Raw genomic sequence first — 21541 nt, 5'->3', positions numbered from 1 at the left:
GCTTCTGGTCACAGGGAGGTCTATCCCAAAACACAGATTTTCTTCCATGGAGAGGTGTAATTAACACCAAGAAAAAGCCCCGTGAGCGCTGCACCTACGCTCACATTCCTCTTCCAGCAAAGCACTCCCAACCCAATGTGGCCTAAGGCACAGAGAATCTGTAAACTGATCTTGGAGCTCACTCCAAGCTCTGGAGAGATGAGCTGGTGATGATCTGCTCCCCAGGAAAAGACCATCCTTAAACAGGAAACCTAACACGAGAAAAAGGGCCTTGTTAACTCTTTGGGCCCTGAGGCTTTGAGAGTAAAACATATGGTCAGAATTAGCAGGCAAGGCAAGGCAGAGCAGCTCACCGTGGCCACAGTGCCCCAGGAACAAGGTACCTTGACTACTACATTCATTTCTCATAATATGAACCACAAAAATTAGTACAAAGCAGTATTTTCTTGCAGTGCTCAATTATTTCAGAGATTTCTTATGAAAGAGGTCTGTCATGACAAATACAAATGGAGAGGTGAATTCTTTTGAAAAGGTATTCCTGGATTCCAGGCAAAATATGGTTTTCAGAAGCTTTAGGGCTAAATGTGAAGCAGGTAAGTTTTCTACTCTTTCATTAACTTAAATATTGGTTTTTCAAGCAGATTCCATGTAATACAATCAAAAATGAAAACTGGCTTCTGAATTTGAGTATCAGCACATTTTAAAAAGTAAATTATATAGCAAAGTATCACACTTTTCCTTAAAAAGTATGAATTCTTGGAAAGTCCTCAAAAAAATCTCCTTTGTTAGAGGCTACAGTCCAATCTCATCATGGGCCAGTTCTTTTGTTCCTGGTTTGGAATCAAGGGCTGTATTTATTCATTCCTCAAGGTTGCTGCTCCATTGGCTTCAGATGCAACCCCTTGGATCTTCCTTTCCTTGGGGGATTCAGATCCTGGGCCCTGCCCTTGGGCAAAACATATGTTCCACTGCAACCTGGCTCCAACCAGAGAATAATTGTTTTATGTTTATTAATCACCTGCATGCAAATAGGTGCCAATAAAAACTCCAGGCAGATTCTCTGCCAGGCTCACATCATCCAAAAGCTCCACACCACAGTTTGGTGTCTGAACAATGAATCCCTCCAATGAAGAGGCATCGCTGCTTTGATATGCAGTGACAAAAATATCACAGCAGCTCAGCCCCTCTGCAGTGATGAGTTTGAAATGAGACAAGAAACCTGCAAAAACATTCAACATCAGTGGGAAAATAAATTAGAGATGCTGCATTAAGCTAAGCAAGTACATTAATGCAACGCGAAGGGGTGAGATTTCAGTGGCGGAACGACAACGCTCCGACTCTGCTCGTGTTAAATGTGACCTGCCAAGAGGAAATCATCAGGCTGGGGACTGCTGAGTGTGAAAGTTTAAAGGTTTTCAAGAGATAAAGTGAGTTTTAGCAAAATGTTTTAGAGTTCTGTGCCATTGGCCTTAAATAAAAGCCATTGCAGCCATTACAGCAAAACCAGCTGTAATTAAACTCATTCTGGGAAGAATTAAACAACAAAGCCTGATGGGACTCTAGGGAAGAATTAGATTTAAGTAAGAGACAGGGTGAGTAAAGGCACTGGAGCTGCAAATTTCTTCTGTGTCATTAAGCAAGTCTCAGGCTCATCCAGTTCTCATCCATTCCAGAAGACAGGAATACTTTGAGACTGACAACTTTTTTTGGGGAAGAAACGAAGCTTCTCAAACAGACCACTGAGGGTAAGACCAAAAAGCTTAGACAAATTAACAGTTAAGTCTGTCACTCACCTTCTCCACCTGAGAACTTGGGTGTTGTGCCACAACACACAGCTATCAGTCTGCACATCTACCCTACTCCCAAGATTCTTTTTATGAGCTTATTCAAACATAAAAATAAGCACCCAGAGCAATTTTAATGCCAATTCAAGTAGGGAAGGAGTCACACCAAAAACTGTTCTCAGAAAAATCACTTCTGGGCAGACCACAAGTATCAGCCACATGATAATTATCTGAGGCTGTTCCATGAATGGGGGTTTTATAGGGAAGCAGCATCTTGAGCCTAGAAGGATCATCAGGGATTATTCTCAAGGAAACAAAGCTCTAGCTAGCTGAGAGTAATTCAAAGATTTATGAGGAGTGCTGCAGTTTAATTTCTCACTGAACTGCTTTCATGTACTTCTAAATGTACAGACACATCAATTAAGAAACATCACACAACTGATATATTAGTTTCTATTTAAAATACTACTTAAATTCTATTTAATGTAGTTCTGAACCCACTGTGCCAGCAGAATGCTCTTTCCCAGTAACAGAACCATTGCCAGGTGAGTTAAAAGTGCATTTCAAAATCCATTCTACTTGGAAACCTTTGTATCAATCTAATTCAAGTGAAAAAAAAAAACTTTATCAAAAGTAAATTAGGTCTTTGAAAACTTGATTAGTATTTTATACAACAAAGAGTGGTAACATCTTTGAAAAAATAATGTAGATGCTGCATGTTTGGCATGAACCACTTGCCTGGGGTTTGATGAGCTTTAGTGATGAGAGGGATGACAGCACAATGTCATCTAGAAAACACAGTTTTCCCACAAAGAAATTTGGAGAGCAGTAAAATCTCAGAAGAGGAAAGATAAATAACCTGAATGTGCCCCCATGAACTGTAAATCAAGTTTCCCTTTTACTGTGGAACAATTTACTCAAATCCTCTCAGGAAGGATCAGTGGAATAAAAAGATAAAACTGGCTATATAAATGTCAGGCTTTATTTGAGCTCCCACTGCAGTACATTACTCGTGTACTTCAAATGAATAGAAAAAAACAAAACAAGAGAACAAAATAAGAAGGTTGCTGAAGAAAGATCTTGGGGTTAGGACTCCACTTTGGCAAGGGGTATATTGTCCACTTCGTGGATGCCCTCCTTGTCAATGAACCGGGCGTTGAAGGAGGTCAGGTTGAGGATGAAGCGTTTCTGGAGCTGTTCAGCAAAGACAAAAAGAAGAAATAAGATTCACTCAAAGCTTAAATAAAAGAGAAGAGTATATTTTCAATTTCCACCCTGGTTCTAGTGACCTGAAATACTAGGAACTAGAGTGGGTTTTTTCACTGCTCAGGAGTGAATTAGTGGGAGTTTGTTCTAAGATGGTGCCATTAGACAAACCCTGGGTAGAGATGTAAAATAGCCAGGCCTCTTAACAAGAAGACATTTAAACAGGAAAACTAGAGTGGGCTAAAATTTTGGACACAAAGTGTACATATCACAAAGATACTTCAAACAGGACCTCTTTGGAGCACTTCTTGATTCAAATCTACATTCAAATCAATCTCCTAAAGACAAGGATAAAGACTATTTTCCTACAATAAAAGCCTTGGTGTCTGAAATGTCTGGAGTCTAATGTTGACACTAAAACTGGTCATGAACTTTAAGGTCAAGGCTTTACCTCAGGTATCACTTCACAAGTTGGAAAAGAATTAGTATATGCTTCTAAGAGCTCTTAAGTGTAACACAAGTGACAAGCATGCTGCAGTACATTCAGAAGAAACATAAGAGGAAAAAGTCTGGATCAATATTATGCTAAGCACGCAAAAAGCTCAAGTTTATGTTCTGGAGGACGTGAACCGTGCAAAGGCAATGCAAGTGCCTGTAAATCCTTTTCCTCAGTAGCTGTTCCACATCTGGCCAGTGCCTTTATTACCCTTCTGGCAAAGGCAGCAAGAAATGCGACAAGAGGAACAGGAAAGTATCAGCGAATGAATGCAAACAAACATTCCTTTCTCAGGAGCATCAGGGCCTGAGTTCAGCAACTCACCTCCTCTAGACATTTCTTTAAGAGCTCCACAGCTTCCTCACGTGTGATATCTGAAAGGGAAAACATCCACAGATTGATTTCATTAGAGGCCATCTCTCTCCACAGAAACTTTTATTAAATTTAAACAACTTTTCAGCTGAGCACCAAAACCTCTCCTTCCCAGCTCACAGAAAACACTTTCCAGATGTCCTGAGGACGGCCTGCACCACAGTGCTCACGCCCCAACAAGCCATTGAGAATCGATTTGTTACAGGGAATGGGAAGCATGACGGAATTCTGCCTCCCATGGCCAGGGCCTGGCTCAGAGAAGCACAGCCACCTCCCTCTCCTGCAGTTTATTGCAGCTCTAAATCAGCTCCAGCTGCCCCAGCCGGCTGCGAGTCCGGGGCAGGAGGTGGAGATGGGTTTAGTGGATGTTCCTGCTGGGTATGAGCTCAATAAAGGACAAGGCACGTGTGGGATGCTCCTGCTATTCTCACACTTCAGGATAAAATCCAGCACTCTACAGGGGTGACAAGCCATGACAATGAAGTTCATTATTTTCCTCTGTTCCACAAGGAATGGTGAAAATGGAACAATAGATTGTTGAGGGACATGACTAGAAAACAAACAGGGTTGGTGGGTCTAAAACTTCTTTCTAGGCTTTGTTCCAGACCTACATCCACTGCTCAGGCAAGTTAAATGAAAATGATCAGTTTATAGCTACATTTTTTGAAGGAGGTAGATGAAAGGATTTCTAATCTCAGAGCAGAGATAATAACTTAAACTCAGCTTTGCACACAGGAGTCAAATAGTTTGTAGCTAAAGCCAAAGATGTCAGATTAACAATATTCTGTGTATTGTACATTTCCATATCTGCACAGTGGGGATGGGGCCGTGTATCTTGGCACTGGATTATGATGCTAAAACTAAAAGTTTAGACAGGTACAAACATGTGCAAGAGTTATGATGAGCAGCTGCCAAGTGCACAGAACTGTGAATCAGTCTAAAACCTCTCTGTTGCCCACAGAAGCTGTGGCTGCCCCATCACTTCTCAGTGTCCATGGCCAGGCTGGACAGGGCTTGGAGCAGCTGGACAGTGGAAGGTGTCATTGCCCATGGCAGGAGGTGAAATGAGATGAGCTTTAAGGTTCCTTCCAGCCCAAACCATTCCATACTCTGTGATTCATCACCACCACTTCAGAGTGCTGGAGATGATCTTGCTAGGAATATCTTTTCATTTGAATGTTTTTAATTTATCACACATGAAGCCAATCCAAGATATGGAGCAACAGCATCTGGGACTGACCTCTGAATATTGATACTCTGGGAAAATGTACATGTCAGAGCCAACAGACAAGCAAGAAGATAGAGCTGTCAAACTTATTTATTAAAAGCAGACTACCAGCTGCCAATTATCCAGGAAAGTCTAATCATATTTTAGAATAACTGAAATGTCCTTTACTCCCAGTCTGTTATGCTGCAAACAGGAAAAAAAATTAAGGAGTTGACTAGTTTTCTGTTACCATGCTAGCAAAACCAAAGGCAACCTTTCGAGCTCCATTTATCTAAGAAAAAGTCAAGTTCCAATCTGTTGCACCACAGCAATGCCACCTGATTCAGCAAATGTCAGTCTCACTGGTTAATAAATTCAAGGCCTGAATTGAAGCAGGAGAATTTTCCTGTCCAGTGGCTCCACTCACCTGGCTTGTAATAGCGGTCAAGGATGCTGAGGGTAAGGAATGCTCCATATCCATGTGCTGCAAAAGGAGCCTTGGCCAGAGCTGCCAGGTAATCCATGTAGTACAGGGCAGGGCCCTCGTGGTCATCATAGCCAGCCAGGAGAAGGTTCACGTGGTAAGGGGTCTGCCAAGAGAAACGATGTTTTTGTTAGAGCACTCACAGCACATCTCTGAATCCTGACTCCCTGTGCACCAGGGAACAGCAGCAGAGCTGATTAGCCAATTCCTCATCATAAAATGCTACATCAATCCTGTCTGCAGCACATTCTCAAGCTAAAAGTGATCAGGTCTTCTGGTAACATGGACTGCACAAGCAAATAAAAACATAGAACTCTTATTCTCTTGAAAACCAGTGTGTTTGAGGGGTTTTTACAGCTTTCACAACACACTCAAACTTTAAAAAACTTGAATGAAGTTTCCACACCAGATTCTTTCATCTCAACATAAAAATTGTGGATTTTTACTGCTGACACGTGAGCACAAGGTGAACATTTTGCAGTTTGTAAGAAGTCTTTGTTCATTTAACCTGCCCTGTGCTCTCCTGCCACTCCCCCTCGCAGTGAGCAGAGCCCGTCTCAGCACGTGTGAAAGCTCTCACACAGTGCAGTTACACACAGTGTCCTGTGCACTGGCAATTTGGTTTTTATGGCATGTACCAAGTTTAATCTTTAATATTTGGCAGTTTACTCCACGTTCTGGGTTTAGAGTTCCACCATCACGAATAAATCAGACATCTCTTCTCCTACATCTCCTTCCAAGATCTGTACTTTGTAAAACCATGAAACACACGTGCACTGTATTATGTTTAAACACAGGATCAGAAAAAATTTGGGCATTGTATGTATTTTTAAAAGCAGCTTTTATATACTTCCAGTATTTCCATATCTACACAATGTTTCTTATTAAATTAATTGTCCTAACAGGATATCTCCAAACTGCTGGAAAACCTGGATCAACAAAGCAACAAAACAAGAAAAAAAATGATGATGCAACTACCAGATTAAAAAAGCAAACAAAATTTCACCCTAAAGCCAAAACATTAACTGCATCATAGGAAAAGTTCATTTTGATACTCAATACAGTAAATTTCCACACACACACAAAAAAAAATCCCATGCCACTATATTTTTACTTTCAGTCAGTATGAAAGAATAAAGCAGGCTACAGTTATATATAAAACATCACTTTAAATTGTGTGATTTAATCTTCAAAGCATCCAAGAATATTTGGAAAGAAGTTACCATGCAGCTGTATTGGTTTAATTAGGCTGTATTTCATCATTTATTTATTCTGAAACATCACACAAGTTGATATTTAAGAGCCATGACACAAGATCACTCAAATTATTGTGTGACTTGGAATTACCAACATTGGCATATGCGAGATACTCAACCATAAATAAATGGTGTTATACAGACTTAAACCCATCTGTAAACTGATTTTCAGTTTTAAGTTCTCCTGCTAATGGTCTCTGAGACTTCTTAAAACTCAAATGTAAATAATTATCCCCCATGCCTTATTACTCTAGAAAGGCAGGATTTAAACATTAGCAAATATACATAATCTATTTACTACTTCCATGATTATAAATGAAATTTGCAGTGTAACACCTCAAGGCTGGGACTGGAATTTCTTGTACATCCCAACACTTTTGTCCATTCCTTCCTTGACTTCTCTAACTCGGTCCATGCCAACAATTCTCAACTCTTGACAAGGCTGGTGTAGTTAAAAGGCCATCAAATGAGTGATGACTAACACTCCAGGACATTATTTTTACCCCAAACTTCCCTTCCTACAGAAGCACCATTTCTCATCCCAAGTAGTTTTGCACTTGGTGCTGTTTGATTTAAAATAACGACAGCAATTAGGAGATGTGTGAAATTGTTCAGAATTTACAGCTGAAGAGCACAATTGTGCCAAACAGCCCAAGCCCAGCTCGTGGTGACACAGCCCTGTGACATCTGGCGGAAGCCAAAGTCACAGCGAGGGGGGAAAGGTGGGAGCAGGGAAAGCCTCCTGCCAAGTGTGGACATGGGGAGAGGGAGCTGAGAGCTGCCTTTGGAATCCAGCCAGACCCTGTCACCTATAATTAAACAGCATCACAATCAGAGACTGAACTTCATCACCTTTGGAGGGCAGGGAGCTTTTTTTCCTACTTCCCCCCCCACACACACAACCTCAGCAGTGAGATCAATGTACCAAACACTTTTGCACCAAACTTTTCTCCACCAAACTTTTTACTTCTCAACTATTATTTTCCTACTCCTAACAGGAGGCACTGGCATGTTTTACCTTTTAATTTTTATTTTCATGATCCACATGATTACATTAGTAGCCTCCAGGAATCCCTTATGCAGTTTCAAGCACCAGTGTTAATCCTTCTGGTACATTATGATGAAAATGTAACAAAATTCACAGGAAAAAAAACCAACTCTGATGGCAAGGCTTGTTTTGTAAAATTCTAAATGCCACAAACAAACCATGAAGTGCTAAGTTAGAGAAAAAAGCTTCTGCCTGCAATGTGGAGATCAGTGTAGTGTGACAGCAGTGTCAGAGAGCGCCGCGCGCCCTGGGGCGCTGCCATCTGCACCAGAGCAGCGCTTTTGTCTCTGGTAAATAAACACATCTGCCTCTGCCAGTGTCCTCCCCACGCTGCTGCCTTCTGGAGAAGGTGAGCTGGAAGACAGGCGTGGGCTCAGCAAGGAGTGGAGCCACAGGGAGGAGCAGCCCCCAAGGGACGTGGCACAGAGCAAGACAAAGGTGCCACATCAGTGCTGCCTCCTGATGGGCAGGTTTACCTAAAAGCCTGTTAAAGGTACTTTAAATCATATGTAAGAAATAGCTGCTCTGCTGAAAGGGACAGGACACTCAGACTTATCTGTGCAGGTCATGGCCCTGAGATGAGCCATCAGCACCAAGGCCAGGCCCCAACAGCATCACTGCTTCACATCAGCCTTGAGAACTGCACAGGAATGCACAGAACACACACAGACCTTCCAAATCACACCTCAACACAAGCTAAAGCAAGCAGCATCACTGCCAACCATCACCTGCCAGCCATGCAGCTGGATTAAGCCATTTAAACCAGAAGAGCAGTGTGGAATCATAGAATATCCTGAGTTGGAAGGGACCCACAAGGAAAAACTTCTACCTGCAGCTACTGATCCGTGTCAGAAATCAGAACAATAATCTCTGGCTGTTCCTGTGCATGAGTTCTGGAAGAACTCTCACTCAACATGTGTAGTTCTCAACAATACAGCTCTGAGGTTAATACTGGCCTTTATTTGCTACTGTAAAACCTGACTTCAGGCCTGAGCAGTGCACTGTTAGAACAGCAACACAGTTTAACCCACACTCTATCCTTGACAGAGCTGAACAACTTCATTCCCAACATCCTCTTTCTTCCTGTTTTCTTTCATGTAGCACATTACATTCTTCTCAATGAAATGCTTCCTAACCTTAGATCATTAAAGGTTTGTTTGCCCCCTCACAGCAGCTTTTCATACTTTGAAAATCACCCTGGGAAACATCACTAATTGCAGTTCAGTAACTTGAAAACACAACCCCAACTTGAATGTGGTATTTACCAAAAAGCCTCATGTTGCTGTTTACAAAAGGCACTTGTTTTCCTAAATACATCAAACAGCTTTGCTCTATGAAATCATTTTCCAAGAAGATTAAACGGATTTGGAGCATTTGCATGAAAACCCACAACCTTATCTCGATGTTCACGAAGTTTAATTCACTTCACGTCTGCAGTGTGTGACAAAGTGTTTACTGGGCCCAAGGCTGGAATTTTAAGTCTATGGCTGTATCAGTTATTGATAAGTGATGTGATAAGTTTTTAAAATAAGCAAATCAAGTTCTATTTCACTAAGACATTATTTTAGCAACGTGAACTCATAGAATCTCAGAATCAGTGATGTTGGAGAAGATCTCCAAGATCATCGAGTCCAGCCTGACCCATCAACCCCTTGTCACCCAGACCAGAGCACTGGATACAACATCCAGTTGTTCCTTGACTCCACTAAACCCCTGAGCAGCCAGTTCCAAATTCATCATCAAAGACAGCAGCTCCCACCTTTTTCAGACTCCATTATTTGAGGATGGAAATGCTGCCTGGAACCTGTGCCAAGATCTCTCAGCTTTACTCACCCGACTCCGGAGATAGTCCGCGAGGTTTCGCCGGGTGAAGTTTGCAGCTGCAGTGGGAGACAATTCATAACCTGGAGGAGAAATGTGACAAATATTTATTTGGTAACAGCCCAAATCATTCATGTTTCACCTTCCCATGCCTTTTTTGAAATAACAAAGTGTTCTTTAGTGACAAAATGTAGTGCCTTTTGTCTAATTCTGGTTTATTCTGAAAGCTACAAGCATAAAGAGGGTTCTCAGACTCTGGGTATTTCATATCTGTATGGACCATAGAAATATATGGCTTCAAAAAATTAAAGTATTAAGGACAAGGAGCTTGACTTTTTTGTCCAGTATAACAAAAGAACTGGTGACAGTTAGCATGCAATGGACGTATTAAGAGAATAATAAGTCTGTCAGTAAAATATTTGTGTCGTTTATATTGCAAAGAAGTTTGCTAGGATTTGGATAAACTATTTAATTTATACTGTTTATACAATCCAGACTCTATTTCTGCATCCTGCCTGAATTATCACCTTTGCTGGGCACTAAAAATGCAGGAATCTTTACAGAAGGATTGAGAACAGCACTTTCCACCAACATTCACCTGGGAACCACCCTTAGCTCTGCTCCCAACCCCCAGGGCCTGTCCTGCTTCACTCACCATTTCTCATTTTGTAGAGCTGAACATTTTTCTGGATGTATTCTGCAAACTGCACCGTGTCTCCAGGCTCCCCCACACACAGCAGTAAGATCTTTTCACTCATCTTAAACATTTTGTCATGGTCTAGGCAGAGAAAAATAACGTTGAGTGCCATGGTCATGAGGAAGAAAAAATTATTTTGCTAATATCCTGACACATCAGGACTTTACAGAAGAAAGAGATTTGGATAACTGCATCATGACCTGGAGCACCAGTAAAAAGCCTTTCTGAGCACAGACTGACATTTGGTGTCTCACAGCTGGTGACACAGAACACAAGAGTTGTTAAAGTGAAACAGAGCCCTTCAGGAAGGAGGCATTCCAGAAATAGATAGTATTTCCCACCTTAGAAGCAAGGTAGGAAATAATAAAGCTTCACACAGAATACTGTGTTCAAAACATAAGGTTTTGCTTCCCGGGATCAGGAGTAAGAATTTTGCTCAGTGACTATTCAACTTTATTCAAATATTCTGCAACAGAAGCAAATAATTCAATATAAAGCTGAAATATCAACACACTGAGCAAAAGCAATCTTAGGAAATCCAGAAACGAATTCCACGTCAAATGATGCCCTTTTACTTATATCCAGCAGTCCCAAAAACCAGAAGTTTACATGAATGAAGCTTTTCCAGAAACATTTCTTTTGCTTGTCATTTTTTTGAGGAAAAAACCAAACCAAACTACCAAAGAGAATGAAAATTAAAGTAATGATTATAAATCATAATGAAGCTGACCTATAAGCAGGAAATTAAGGAACAGTAATCCATATTTTTTAATGTAAGTGCAGTTTAAAACAGTTTTAAGTTTGTGTTGAGGGCATCCAGGTTGTTGCAATGACAGTGCTGAAGACAATCCTGTGCTCACACAGATTCTCCTCTCACCAGAGCAGGTATCTGGCACTTGGATATCTCAGACAGACACTGAGGAGCTGTTGGATTGAAGGGAAAATCCCTTTTCTCCACTGAGGGCTTGCACAAACACCAAGCCTCCACCTCTGAGCTTCCCCTCCAGCTCACTAAATGGTGCTGAACAATCCCTGCTGCAAGGCAGGCACCGAGTGTCACAATCCTCTAAAATTATGTCAGAAGTCATCACAGCACTGGAGCTGCTCTCTGGAGCTCAGGGAAAGGCACTGCCGCTGCCCAGCCCTGCAATCCCAGACTGGTTTGGGTTGGAAAGGAGCTCAAAGCCCATCCCCTGCCATGGCAGGGACACCTTTCATTGTCCCAGGCTTGCTCCAAGCCCTGTCCAGCCTGGCCTTGGGCACTGCCAGGGATCCAGGGGCAGCCACAGCTGCTCTGGGCACCCTGTGCCAGGGCCTGCCCACCCTCACAGGGAACAATTCCTTCCCAATATCCCACCCATCCCTGCCCTCTGGCAGTGGGAAGCCATTCCTCTGTCCTGTCATTCCAGGCCCTCGTAAATTGTCTCTCTCCATCTTTCCTGAAGGCTCCCTTCAGGTAATGGAAGGGGCAATTAGGTCACCTAGAAACTTCTCCAGGCCGAAACTGATTTACAAATAAATAGTCTAAATATAGATCTGAAATGTATGGGTTCTCCCCCTCCCAACAAAAGCAACTAAATCTTATGTTCGAAGTTCGTATTTCTTACAGCTTGTGAACAAACCTATTTGGAACCAATATTAACTCAGAAACATTATTTAAAGTGATAAAATTTTTATTTTGTATGTACCACCAGCTTTCACAACCTCTAACAACCTCTATCCCTGTGCGGTTTTTTAACCCTTTTACACTGCTGTGCAAAGCGAGGTTTGGGATCACAAGCCAACGCTCACCTGAACAGGTAAATTAGGCTGACAACCCTACACAGAGCGGTCACACTCGGCCACGACTGGGGACTTTACCCGGAGCAAGCGGCGATTTAAGCCCAACTTTGGCTCCGTGCTCCAGAGGCCGCCGGGCACTTCCTACAGCCACTACACCTCCCTGAAGGGCCCGGCAGAGCTCAAACCGGCACTTCCTACAGCCACTACACCTCCCTGAAGGGCCCGGCAGCGCTCAAACCCAGAAACCTCCCCGGGAACAGCCTCCCCTCAGCCCGAGCGCCGGGCCCGCCGCACCCAACCGCGCACATCGCGGGGCCCTGCCGGGCCAGGGCTCAGCACGGGGCTCCGGCGCCTTCCAGGGTCTCACCGTGCTTCATCTGGATGATGCTGGTGGCCGCCACGGTGTCCGCGGCCACCAGGACGTAGTCGGGGCCCTGGATGCCGATGAGGTACTCCATGGCCGTGACACAGCGCGGCCCGGCCCGCCCCGCCGCGCCTGCGCGCCCGCGCGCGCCGATGGCGTCACCGCTCGCGAGAGCCGCCCGCCCGCGCGGGGCCGGGAGCCCTGAGGGGACTGGGGAGGTGGGGGGGAAGGAGTTCCATCGGTTTGGAATAAAGGGTGGTTAAAGGTGGAAAAGGATGGGGTGGCCTCGAATCTGAGGGGAAAGAGTTCCATCCCTTTGGAATCATGGGGTGGTTAAAGGTGGAAAAGGACGGGGTGGCTTTGAATTTGAGGGGGTTGAGTTCCATCGCTTTGGAATCATGGGGTGGTTAAAGGTGGAGAAGGACGGGGTCATCTCGAATCTGAGGGGGTCAAGTTCCATCCCTTTGGAATAACGGAGTGGTTAAAGGTGGAAAAGGACAGGGTGGCCTCAAATCTGAGAGGATTGGGTTCCATCCCTTTGAAATAAAAAGACGGGGTGGCCTCGAATCTGAGGGGGTCGAGTTCCATCCCTTTGGAATAAAAGGACAGGGTGGCCTCGAATCTGAGGAGGTCAAATTCCATCCCTTTGGAATCACGGGATGGTTAAAGGTGGGAAAGATCCCAGAGACACACGGTGGCTGAATGAGGCACTGAGGTTGGAAAGAACTCCAAGGTCATCCTCAGCCCAGTGCTGCCACTGTGCCATCCACTAAACCATGTCCCCAGGTTCTGAATACGTGTATAAGATTTTCATGGAGTCATGAAGGTTGGATTTAAGATCACTCAGTCTCTCAACCAGCGCTGCCTCTGGAGCCCCATCACCCAGCTCTCGGACACCTCCAGGGACAGTGACTCCACCACCTCCCCAGGCAGCCTGTTCCAGTGTCTCACCATGCAAACAGTGAACATTTTTTCAATATCTGATCTGAATCTCCTCTGTCTCAGCTTGAGGCCAATTCCTCTTGTCCTTCACTGAGCTCACTCTTCTCATAGTAGGAGAGATGGCCCCACCTCACCCACCTGCCTATCAGGGACTTATGGAGAGCCAGAAGGTCCCACCTGGGCCTCCTTTTCTCCAGGCTGAGCCCCTCAGCTCCCTCAGCCATTCCTGGTGCTCCAGACCCTTCCCCAGCTCTGTTCCCTTCTCTGGACACGCTCCAGCCTCTCAGTGTCTCTCTTGCCATGAAGAACTGCCTCAGGATCCGACGTGCAGCCCAGCAGTGCCTGCAAAGGAGGATGAACAGTGTCCAAAAGCCCCCAAAACCATTGAGGTTGGTTCCTCACAGCCAAAGGGAGAATCCCAGGCCTACCTCTGCCTCCCAGTCTGGTGATCCCAATATCCTGCTCTCCTTCCAGAAGGGCTATGCTGAGCCATCCTGGGTGCATTGCTGCTGCCTTGGGCTGGAAAACGCTGTGCTGAGGGATCTGGCTCAGCTTTCTGCTCCTATGACCACTGTGGGGCTGTGGTGTGACCCAGGATGGTGGGATAGGAGGGATTTATCATTCCAGGGATTGTTTGAGCAGTGCTTGCACCAGCTTTTGTCCTTTGTTGTCTCTCAATGTGATGTTAGTGAAGATGATGTTACAGTTACTGGAATGCCTGGATGAAGTTTCCTGCAGGAGCTCCTGCTTGCCAGAGAAGAAAAGAATCTGTGTGTTCTTGCTGTTTCAGGTGCAGGAAATGAAGGTGCAGAGAGGAGAAGTGATTTAGGAGATCACAGGGCAGGGTAACAGAGTGGATGGGAATAGAAATGTCTTGATTCACTGAGTTTCTCTGCAGCTGCTGGACCGTGTGGTTCAGATCACCAACCCCAACATGAACCCTGCAAGGCTTACACGGGGCTTTGCTCCTAATCTCCTGTCTGGGCTCCACAGAGCTCCCAGAACTGACTCTCTATAGGCCTAAACGTGGTGTCTTTCAGCAGATTCCCCTCAGGGATGGGTGGCTTGGACAAGCCTTGCCTTGTTCATCCCATGCCCGGCCTGTGGCAATCCTGATGCCAAGTCTGGCTCTGTCCTTCCCACCACAATGCCTGGAGAGCAGCTTTTGCTGAATTTTTAATGAGCAAAGCTACAGAATCTCTTTCACATGTTTATTTTGACCGTGTTAGACACTACCTGGATGGAGGTGTTTGTCAGTGGGATTTAAATCCTGAGCCTGGCTCTCCTGGCATGCAGAGCAGGCTGTTGGCATCTCCCTTCAGTGCTTGCTTTCAGGGGCACAGCAGCATTGCAGAGGGATTGTTCTGACCTTGGGGTGCCCCATTTTCCCTTCAGACATTTCCCAGGCTAACATCAGTGTGCAGACACTGTCCTCCTTGCCCACCACCAGAAAAACTCCTTCCAAGGGTCCCCATTCTTGGCAAACATGTCAGGGAATGTCAGTGCCTGGCTCTGTGAACCCTACAGGCATCCCTCTCTGCCAGAGCTGCTCTGCTCCCAGGCTCACTGCAGAGTGTTTTCCCTCCACCTGTGATGGCAAGAACAGGGCATCCATCAGAGTGTGCAGGTGAAAATGGATTGTAACCTGCCCTGCCAACAGCTGATTAACGTTTGTATCTCTGGCAGGATTGATTTGAGGATGAGAGCATTCCAGAGTCCAGCTGGGCCCTGCTCTTCGGCTGGATGTTCCTTCCCTGTGCTTCTGTCATGGTCACCACTGTCTGCTTGGGGTGGGGAAGAGGATTAGCCACTGTGGGCAGCTGGGATGGCTGAGGACAGGGTGTTATTTCTCAGTTTTCACTTTTTTCTCTCCCCAGCAGTGCAGACCATCTCCCCACTGTGGTACCTTTGGGTTCCCTCTCCCAGTCTGATTTGTCACTCAGACCTCAGTGAGGTGGGAAAGCAGCAGGCACTGCAGGCTCTGCTACACAAACCCAGGCTGGTAACCCCAAAATGATGTCCAGCCTTAAGTTGTGACTCATAACTGCACATAACAGCAGGATGATCAATTTCATGATTGGTGCTAATTATAAAATCAAACCATTAAAGTAAAAGCTGCTTCAAACCAATGAATAGGTTTTTTTCTCCTGTGTGGAGGCACAAATCAAGAAATCTAAATATTTAGCCAGAGATTTCTGCAGTGCTGTGGGGGATTTATTGACAGCCACATCTAGTCAAAGCTTCCCCCAGTTCCTCTAGCTCTGTACTCTTTGAATTCCTGCTGGTCACTGAATTATTTCTTTTCTTACTATTTCCTGTGCTTTAAAAGTGTGGAAAGCGCAATCAAATTATCGTCATGCTCATTTGGTTAATCACCCATTTAGTTACTTATTCAGTTCATTAACAAGACGCTGGCTAGTGTCAGTGTGGAGGAAATTTTGAGAGGCAGGCAGTTAGGAGACAGGATATAGGAGAAATAGGCCATTACTCCAGCCCAGTGAATGGCAATTTCTATTCCCTCTTTTCTGCTACGTCACTTCAGTGCACAGTTTGTTCTGGATTTAAATAGCAGCCAGCAAACACGAAGAAAGCATTCTGCTGCAGATCACCGTTGTTTGTTAGATTCCATTTAGGTTCAATCCAAAGCTCTGCAGAAGACCAAACCACCTATTTTAGGACTCCTTTTTTTCAGTTGAGAAAAATGTGCTGCTCCACAGGTCATAAGATGCCTGTAATTATGACCCCGAATGGATGGAAATGTTGCTTCTTGAGACAAATTCTATCTGACAGTTTTTACAGTACGTTCGTTCAGAGCAAAATGCCCTGTCCCCTGTCACCCGGATTGAAATTATTAAGGAAGACAGACATTTCACTGACAACTCTAGCCTCAGGGGGGAAAATATTCCTTCTGTTCCCCTCTGAAGGTCAGAGCTCACATAATGCAAAACACTTAGAACACGCGCGTACACATGCTCATGCACATGCGGATGAAACTTTCTCTTCAGCAGAGCTCTGGATGGGTTTGATGGAAAATAGGAACCACTGTGCAGGCAACTCAGGGAGTTTGGGCCAAAAGAGACAAGACTTGCATTTCTTCAGTGTTAATTCTCGTTGTCTTGTAAGTAATCTCTTTCTCCTCTGCTTGTAAATCACATCAGGAGATGGTCATGTGTACTCACATGTTCGTACTTCCCCTCACATGATAGTGCCCAGATGTGGCACATCAGTCACTGGCAGCTCCTCCAACAGTGTGGGATCTGTGGGATAGTCACACTTCCCTGCTAGCTGTTTATTCTTTCAAAACATTTCGTGCCTTCTTTCCCGTGCTGTTAAAAGCCCATTTGCAACCTGTATGTCCCATTTCTCACTTGAGCTGCATTGCCAGCTGTCATTTGGCCCAGTCTGTCACCCAGCAGTGTCCCCATGCTAGGGATGTGCAGGTCCTCTCCTGTCAGAACACCAACTCTGGCTGCTCCAGAGCTTTTTCATGCTGGAGGAAGGGCAAAGCCTGGCCCTTCAGTGCCTCCCCAGCCCCAGCTGGACGTGTGAACTCAGCAGTGCAGCCACAGATGAGCTGTCAGTCACTGTGTTGTGCCTGTAGATCACCAACCTCACTTAATCTAGGGCTGAAAATTGGACCTGAGCCAAGGTGAGCAGAGGTGAGAAACCGGCCCACAGCTCATTAACCTCTTCCCATTGCACAAAGGCTCTGTCTTCCCTAGTCCCAGTGATCTGGATGGCATCAGGGTCCCTGCTGACCACACACGTGTCCTGGTGTCATTTGCACTGAGTTTCCCTGGCAGGACCCAGCTCTCAAGCACTGACCCTGCTTTTCCAGCCTGTCCTAGAAACACTTTCAGGGTGTTAATGGGCAGCTGCAAACCAGCTGCCCTCCCAGCACCCCAGAACTGAGCCCTTCACAGAGCTGGCCCACACATCTTCCAGAAACCCCTGGATTAAAGCCACCACTTGCCTGTGGATCTGAAGGACCTGCCCAGACCAGCTCATTCCCATGGCAAGGATGTTCTCAAGTGCACACTGGTACCAGTGGCAGAGTGGGAAACAGAGCTGGGAAGCTTTTGTGCTGAATTTATTCACAGAAGAAGGGTGGAAGTCCCAAATCCTGCTCTGTACTGCCTATCCCATGCATCCCACCCCACTGTGCTCCTGCCAGGTGGGAACACAGCCCTGTTCTGCCCAACTCCTGCCCCTGTCCTGGCTGCCCTTCCCGAGGGACACCAGCTCCTGCACAGCATCTTCCTTCAGATCTGCAAGAATCTCCAAACTTTTCTTTCTTCTTTCTCTCACTCCCTCTTTTTCTAAGTTTAATTCCGAACAGCCGGCTGTGTTCAGCCTGACTGGTTTGTTATGGCTTATAATTTGTGTTAGGATTAATTAACTAATTACCGACAAATGTCCGTTGGCAAGATTCTGCTTCTGCTTGTCAACTTGAAGTATTTAATTATTTTAATCATTTACTTTCATCTTCAGAATTTATGCTCTTCCAAGAGCGTTTCTAGGCATCTTTTAATTATTATTCTGATTTTTTTTCAGAGGGGTGGCGAGCTGGGGGGAGAGAGCTGGGGGATGGGATCAGTCCTCATTAACTATTTCAGTGAGGAAATTTCCTTGGAAAGCCATCCATGATTTTCAGACACTGGTGCACAGAAGGGACAGTCTGGAGTGCAGGTGTGTGGGAATGCACAGAGAGGGATGGACTGGGTTCTCAGTTCCCACTAAGAGTCCTCCCTTTCCCCAAAGGATTTCAGGGATGCAGACTGGGGATGCCACGGGTCCTGTTCCTGGGTCAAGCAGGTGTTGATTTACACAGATGCTTCATCCACCAGGAATAACCCCTAAATCCAGGGGAGTGCTCAGGACACCCTGTAGGGCACAAAAGAGTCTCTGCAGGATGAAAATTGAAGTGGACTCACAGCCACTGTGCCAGCAAGTAAATAAAACAGGATCATAGGAAAGCATCCATTGATGTGGGTTTTTTATCTTTAAAAGATTGTGAACGGCTGAAAAGCCACAAACTGAACCCTGCTTTGATCTTCCATAGGTTTGAAAATGGAAAGCGGGAGCACATCAGATTTGGGCTGGGATCCTGTCCTGAGGCTGGGGACATGTATGGAAATCCCATCCCACATCTGTGAGCATGCACAGGGATCCCAGACCCTGGACATGCTGCCAGCTGTGGGACAGGAGGGCAGCAGGTAACTGGGACAGTGGAGAATCCAGTCCAGGGCATCTTTTGCTACAGGAAATTCCATATGGGTGCCACAGACAAGATCCCACCCGAGCACACTCTGAATGAAAAGTCAATTTGCTCAGAAGAACAATGGATCACCTGAAAATATATTGTATAAATAATTCAATGTATGCATTTAATTCCTTCCTTCCAAACACACTGGCCTTGCTGTTCCTTCCCCATTGTGATCTCCAGGTGGGGCAGGGCACCACAGTGATGTGAAGGTTATGCAATTTTGATTTGCACCTGCTCACACAGTATGATCCCAGACTTTGAGTGTCTTCCCTCTTTTTTCTTCACACACTGAAGCTGCAGCACTTGTGTGGGATTAAAACACAAGAGAAGGAAGCATGAGAAGCTGATAAAAGACAGTGAAACTGAGTCTTTCACTAATACTTTCCAGAAGACTTCAGGCTTTTTTTCCCTACCAAATGCTTTATGCTGCCAAGAAACCGAATTCCGAGGGGCTTGTAAAATTTTCCTGTGGTGGGCACTGCCCAGGCAGGCACAGCCCCACATCCTCCAGTGGGACACACACACCCCGCTGACTTCAGCAGGAGTCTCTCCAGGAAAGACTAATGAAGGATTCAGCCCCAAGAATATTCCTTTCCTGAGACAAATGAATCCCTTGGACCGGAGCACTGAGGAGAGTGTGCTATTTAAAAGGTTTCTTGAGGGTACGTAATTATATTGAAAATAATTAGGGGCAAGGCAGCAGTATTATTACTACTTATCATATCACTATAAACTTAATCCAGACTGATCTTTGGGAATGCATTGGGAATGCAGAGGATGGACCTTTCTTGAACAAGACGGGTCCATAATGTTGTTGGTTTTGGGCTGACATGGGAGACAAGGGTTTCTCTTTAGGAGTCACCTATGGAGAAGCAGCTTTGTCCCAGAGGGGAATGGAGGACCCAGGAGGGCTGGAGCATGGCCCTGGAGTCTGTGGAGTCTGGAATTCCATGCTAGTCCTTTGGTCCTTTGGACAAACTGTTCCAGGACCTGGCAGCCTTTAAGGTGACACCCCAGACCCTTTCCCAAAGACACAACAGCCCCTGGGGTGTGATTTGTGAGGTGAGCAGAGGCTCCCAAGGAGCACAGGGAAGCAGCATTGCCCTTGTGAGCACTCATGGAGAGATCTAAACGAGATTGTTTTAATTAACTTCAGAATCCTGTTAATTAGAAGCCTCTCTGCATTAAAAATTGCTCCAGAGACCAGACCAAGTCCTGGCTACACATGAAGGCAGAGGAAGAGGCAGGTCAGGTATGGATGGATCACAGTCAGGACCTGTTTGGAGCAGAGGCTGCCAAATGTCAGGGTTAAAAATCCAGCTGGGGTCCCAAGGCTGCTCAGGAGGCCCAGCTGAGAATCCCAGGGCAGGTCATGGCATGGCAGGAGCTGAGCAGGACTTTTTGGAGAGGCTAAGAGCTGCTGTGGGACCTTGGGAGACAGCAGATGTGACCAAAGGCCCAGGAGAGCTGGGCTGGAGGGTCTGGGAGAGCCTCCAGCCAGGGAAACTGAGGCATGGGGGGAGCACAGGGTCAGGGGAGGGTGCTGTAAAGCTGTGAACAGCTCCTGGGGTGGGCTGTGTGTTCCCCAAGAAATCATCCCTGTGGGGAGCACAGGGGCTTGGAGGGCTCTCCAGTGGAAGGGGAACAGCTCTGGGGTCACAGAGGAGCAGGAGCTGAGCTGGGGCTGAGGGTCCTTGTGGGAAGGAGAGCCTTGTCCTATTGAAGGCTGACAGAATGAACTTCAGTTTATGCCCCTGGCAGTTTTTTACAGCTCAGCTATTCCATTTAGGGGTTGGGAGCCAGTGGAAGGAAGCTCGGATCGCTTCACTGACCAGCCATAACATCCAGCCAGTACATTAACTGCCCTGCTGCCCTGATCTGATGTGGTTTTACAGACAATAGCTACTGGCTATTTAGGCAATGTATAAATTAACATATTCTGCACAAACTAGGAACATATTTAAATTAAAGGAAAGTGCCCTTTATTTGTCAATCATCCAACTTCCACATTTTTACATTCCTTTAAAAAGACAATTTCAGCCCTCTTAATCCTACCTCAAACTATTCATCTTCACGAGGGAAAAATATTGTTTGATTGCTCGATTGTTGCTCTGCCCCCCTTCCCCTGCCTCTTTCCTTTAATTAAAACAATCCCGATTTGCTCTCCTGGAATTTCTTTCTCAGATTGGCTCAGTAACTTGTGACCTTCATTTCTGCCCAGGCTGGAATCTGCTGGCACGCAGGGTCAGAGATGAGGAGATAACAGTCACCCCACAGGGTCACCACCAGAACATGGGTGCACACAAGTGTTTGGGGTGTTGCAGCAGCAAACTTTATCTGCTGCTGTTTCACTATTGATGCCTGACGTGGCACTAAAGGAGAAATGGGCATTGGGGAAGTGTTTGATTTGACAAAATCATGCTCAAAGGGTGAGAAAAATGACCGGAGTGATATTTTCCAAACTGTATCAGCCTAAGTCACTCAAGTCTCAAGTGCCATTTCCCATAATTTTAAGACCTACATGATGCTGGTGAAAAACATTTCCAAGAAGCTCGGGGTTCCTTGGAGCTCTCCAGCTCTTGCAGATGTGAATTGCCACAGCTCAGCAAATTATCAAAGGGCTTTTCTCTTGACAGCAGCTGACGGCAGTGAAGCACCTTTCCCTGCTCGATGGTCTGATCAGGCACCAGCGAGATCCGGTGGCTCTTAGCAGCACAATTCTGTTTGAATGTTTGAACTCTATTTTTCTTTCATTCTATGTTTACAGAAGACATAAGTTAAAGGAGCAAAATGCAAAATAACTCTGTTCTGAAACC

At 45.5% G+C, this 21541-nt stretch overlaps 1 protein-coding gene across 1 annotated transcript; it reads right to left on the bottom strand.

The window, feature by feature from the left end:
- Positions 1-2744: 2744 nt before the first annotated feature.
- Positions 2745-12642, bottom strand: PSMB2 (proteasome 20S subunit beta 2). Its single transcript, XM_036397227.2, has 6 exons — positions 12521-12642; positions 10330-10452; positions 9687-9757; positions 5493-5655; positions 3811-3860; positions 2745-2978 (listed from the first exon to the last, which is right to left on the bottom strand). Exons 1-6 carry the CDS (start codon positions 12609-12611, stop codon positions 2871-2873), a joined length of 606 nt encoding a protein of 201 aa, XP_036253120.1. The 5' UTR covers positions 12612-12642; the 3' UTR covers positions 2745-2870.
- Between the last annotated feature and the right edge of the window lie 8899 nt (positions 12643-21541).

This window comes from Molothrus ater, chromosome 24, assembly GCF_012460135.2.
Source record: "Molothrus ater isolate BHLD 08-10-18 breed brown headed cowbird chromosome 24, BPBGC_Mater_1.1, whole genome shotgun sequence".
Taxonomy (NCBI): domain Eukaryota; kingdom Metazoa; phylum Chordata; class Aves; order Passeriformes; family Icteridae; genus Molothrus; species Molothrus ater.
The sequence above is the reverse complement of the archived record's forward strand: the minus strand, read 5'-3'. Positions and strand labels throughout refer to the sequence as shown.

Bases quoted from the DNA above. Each gene is read 5' to 3' on its own strand.
- PSMB2 (XM_036397227.2), bottom strand. From the start codon at position 12,611: ATGGAGTACCTCATCGGCATCCAGGGCCCCGACTACGTCCTGGTGGCC. The intron at 10,453-12,520 runs GTGAGACCCTGG...TTCTCTGCCTAG, and splicing joins CATCATCCAGATGAAGCACG to ACCATGACAAAATGTTTAAG. The intron at 2,979-3,810 runs GTGAGTTGCTGA...TTTGCTGAACAG, and splicing joins TAAAGAAATGTCTAGAGGAG to CTCCAGAAACGCTTCATCCT.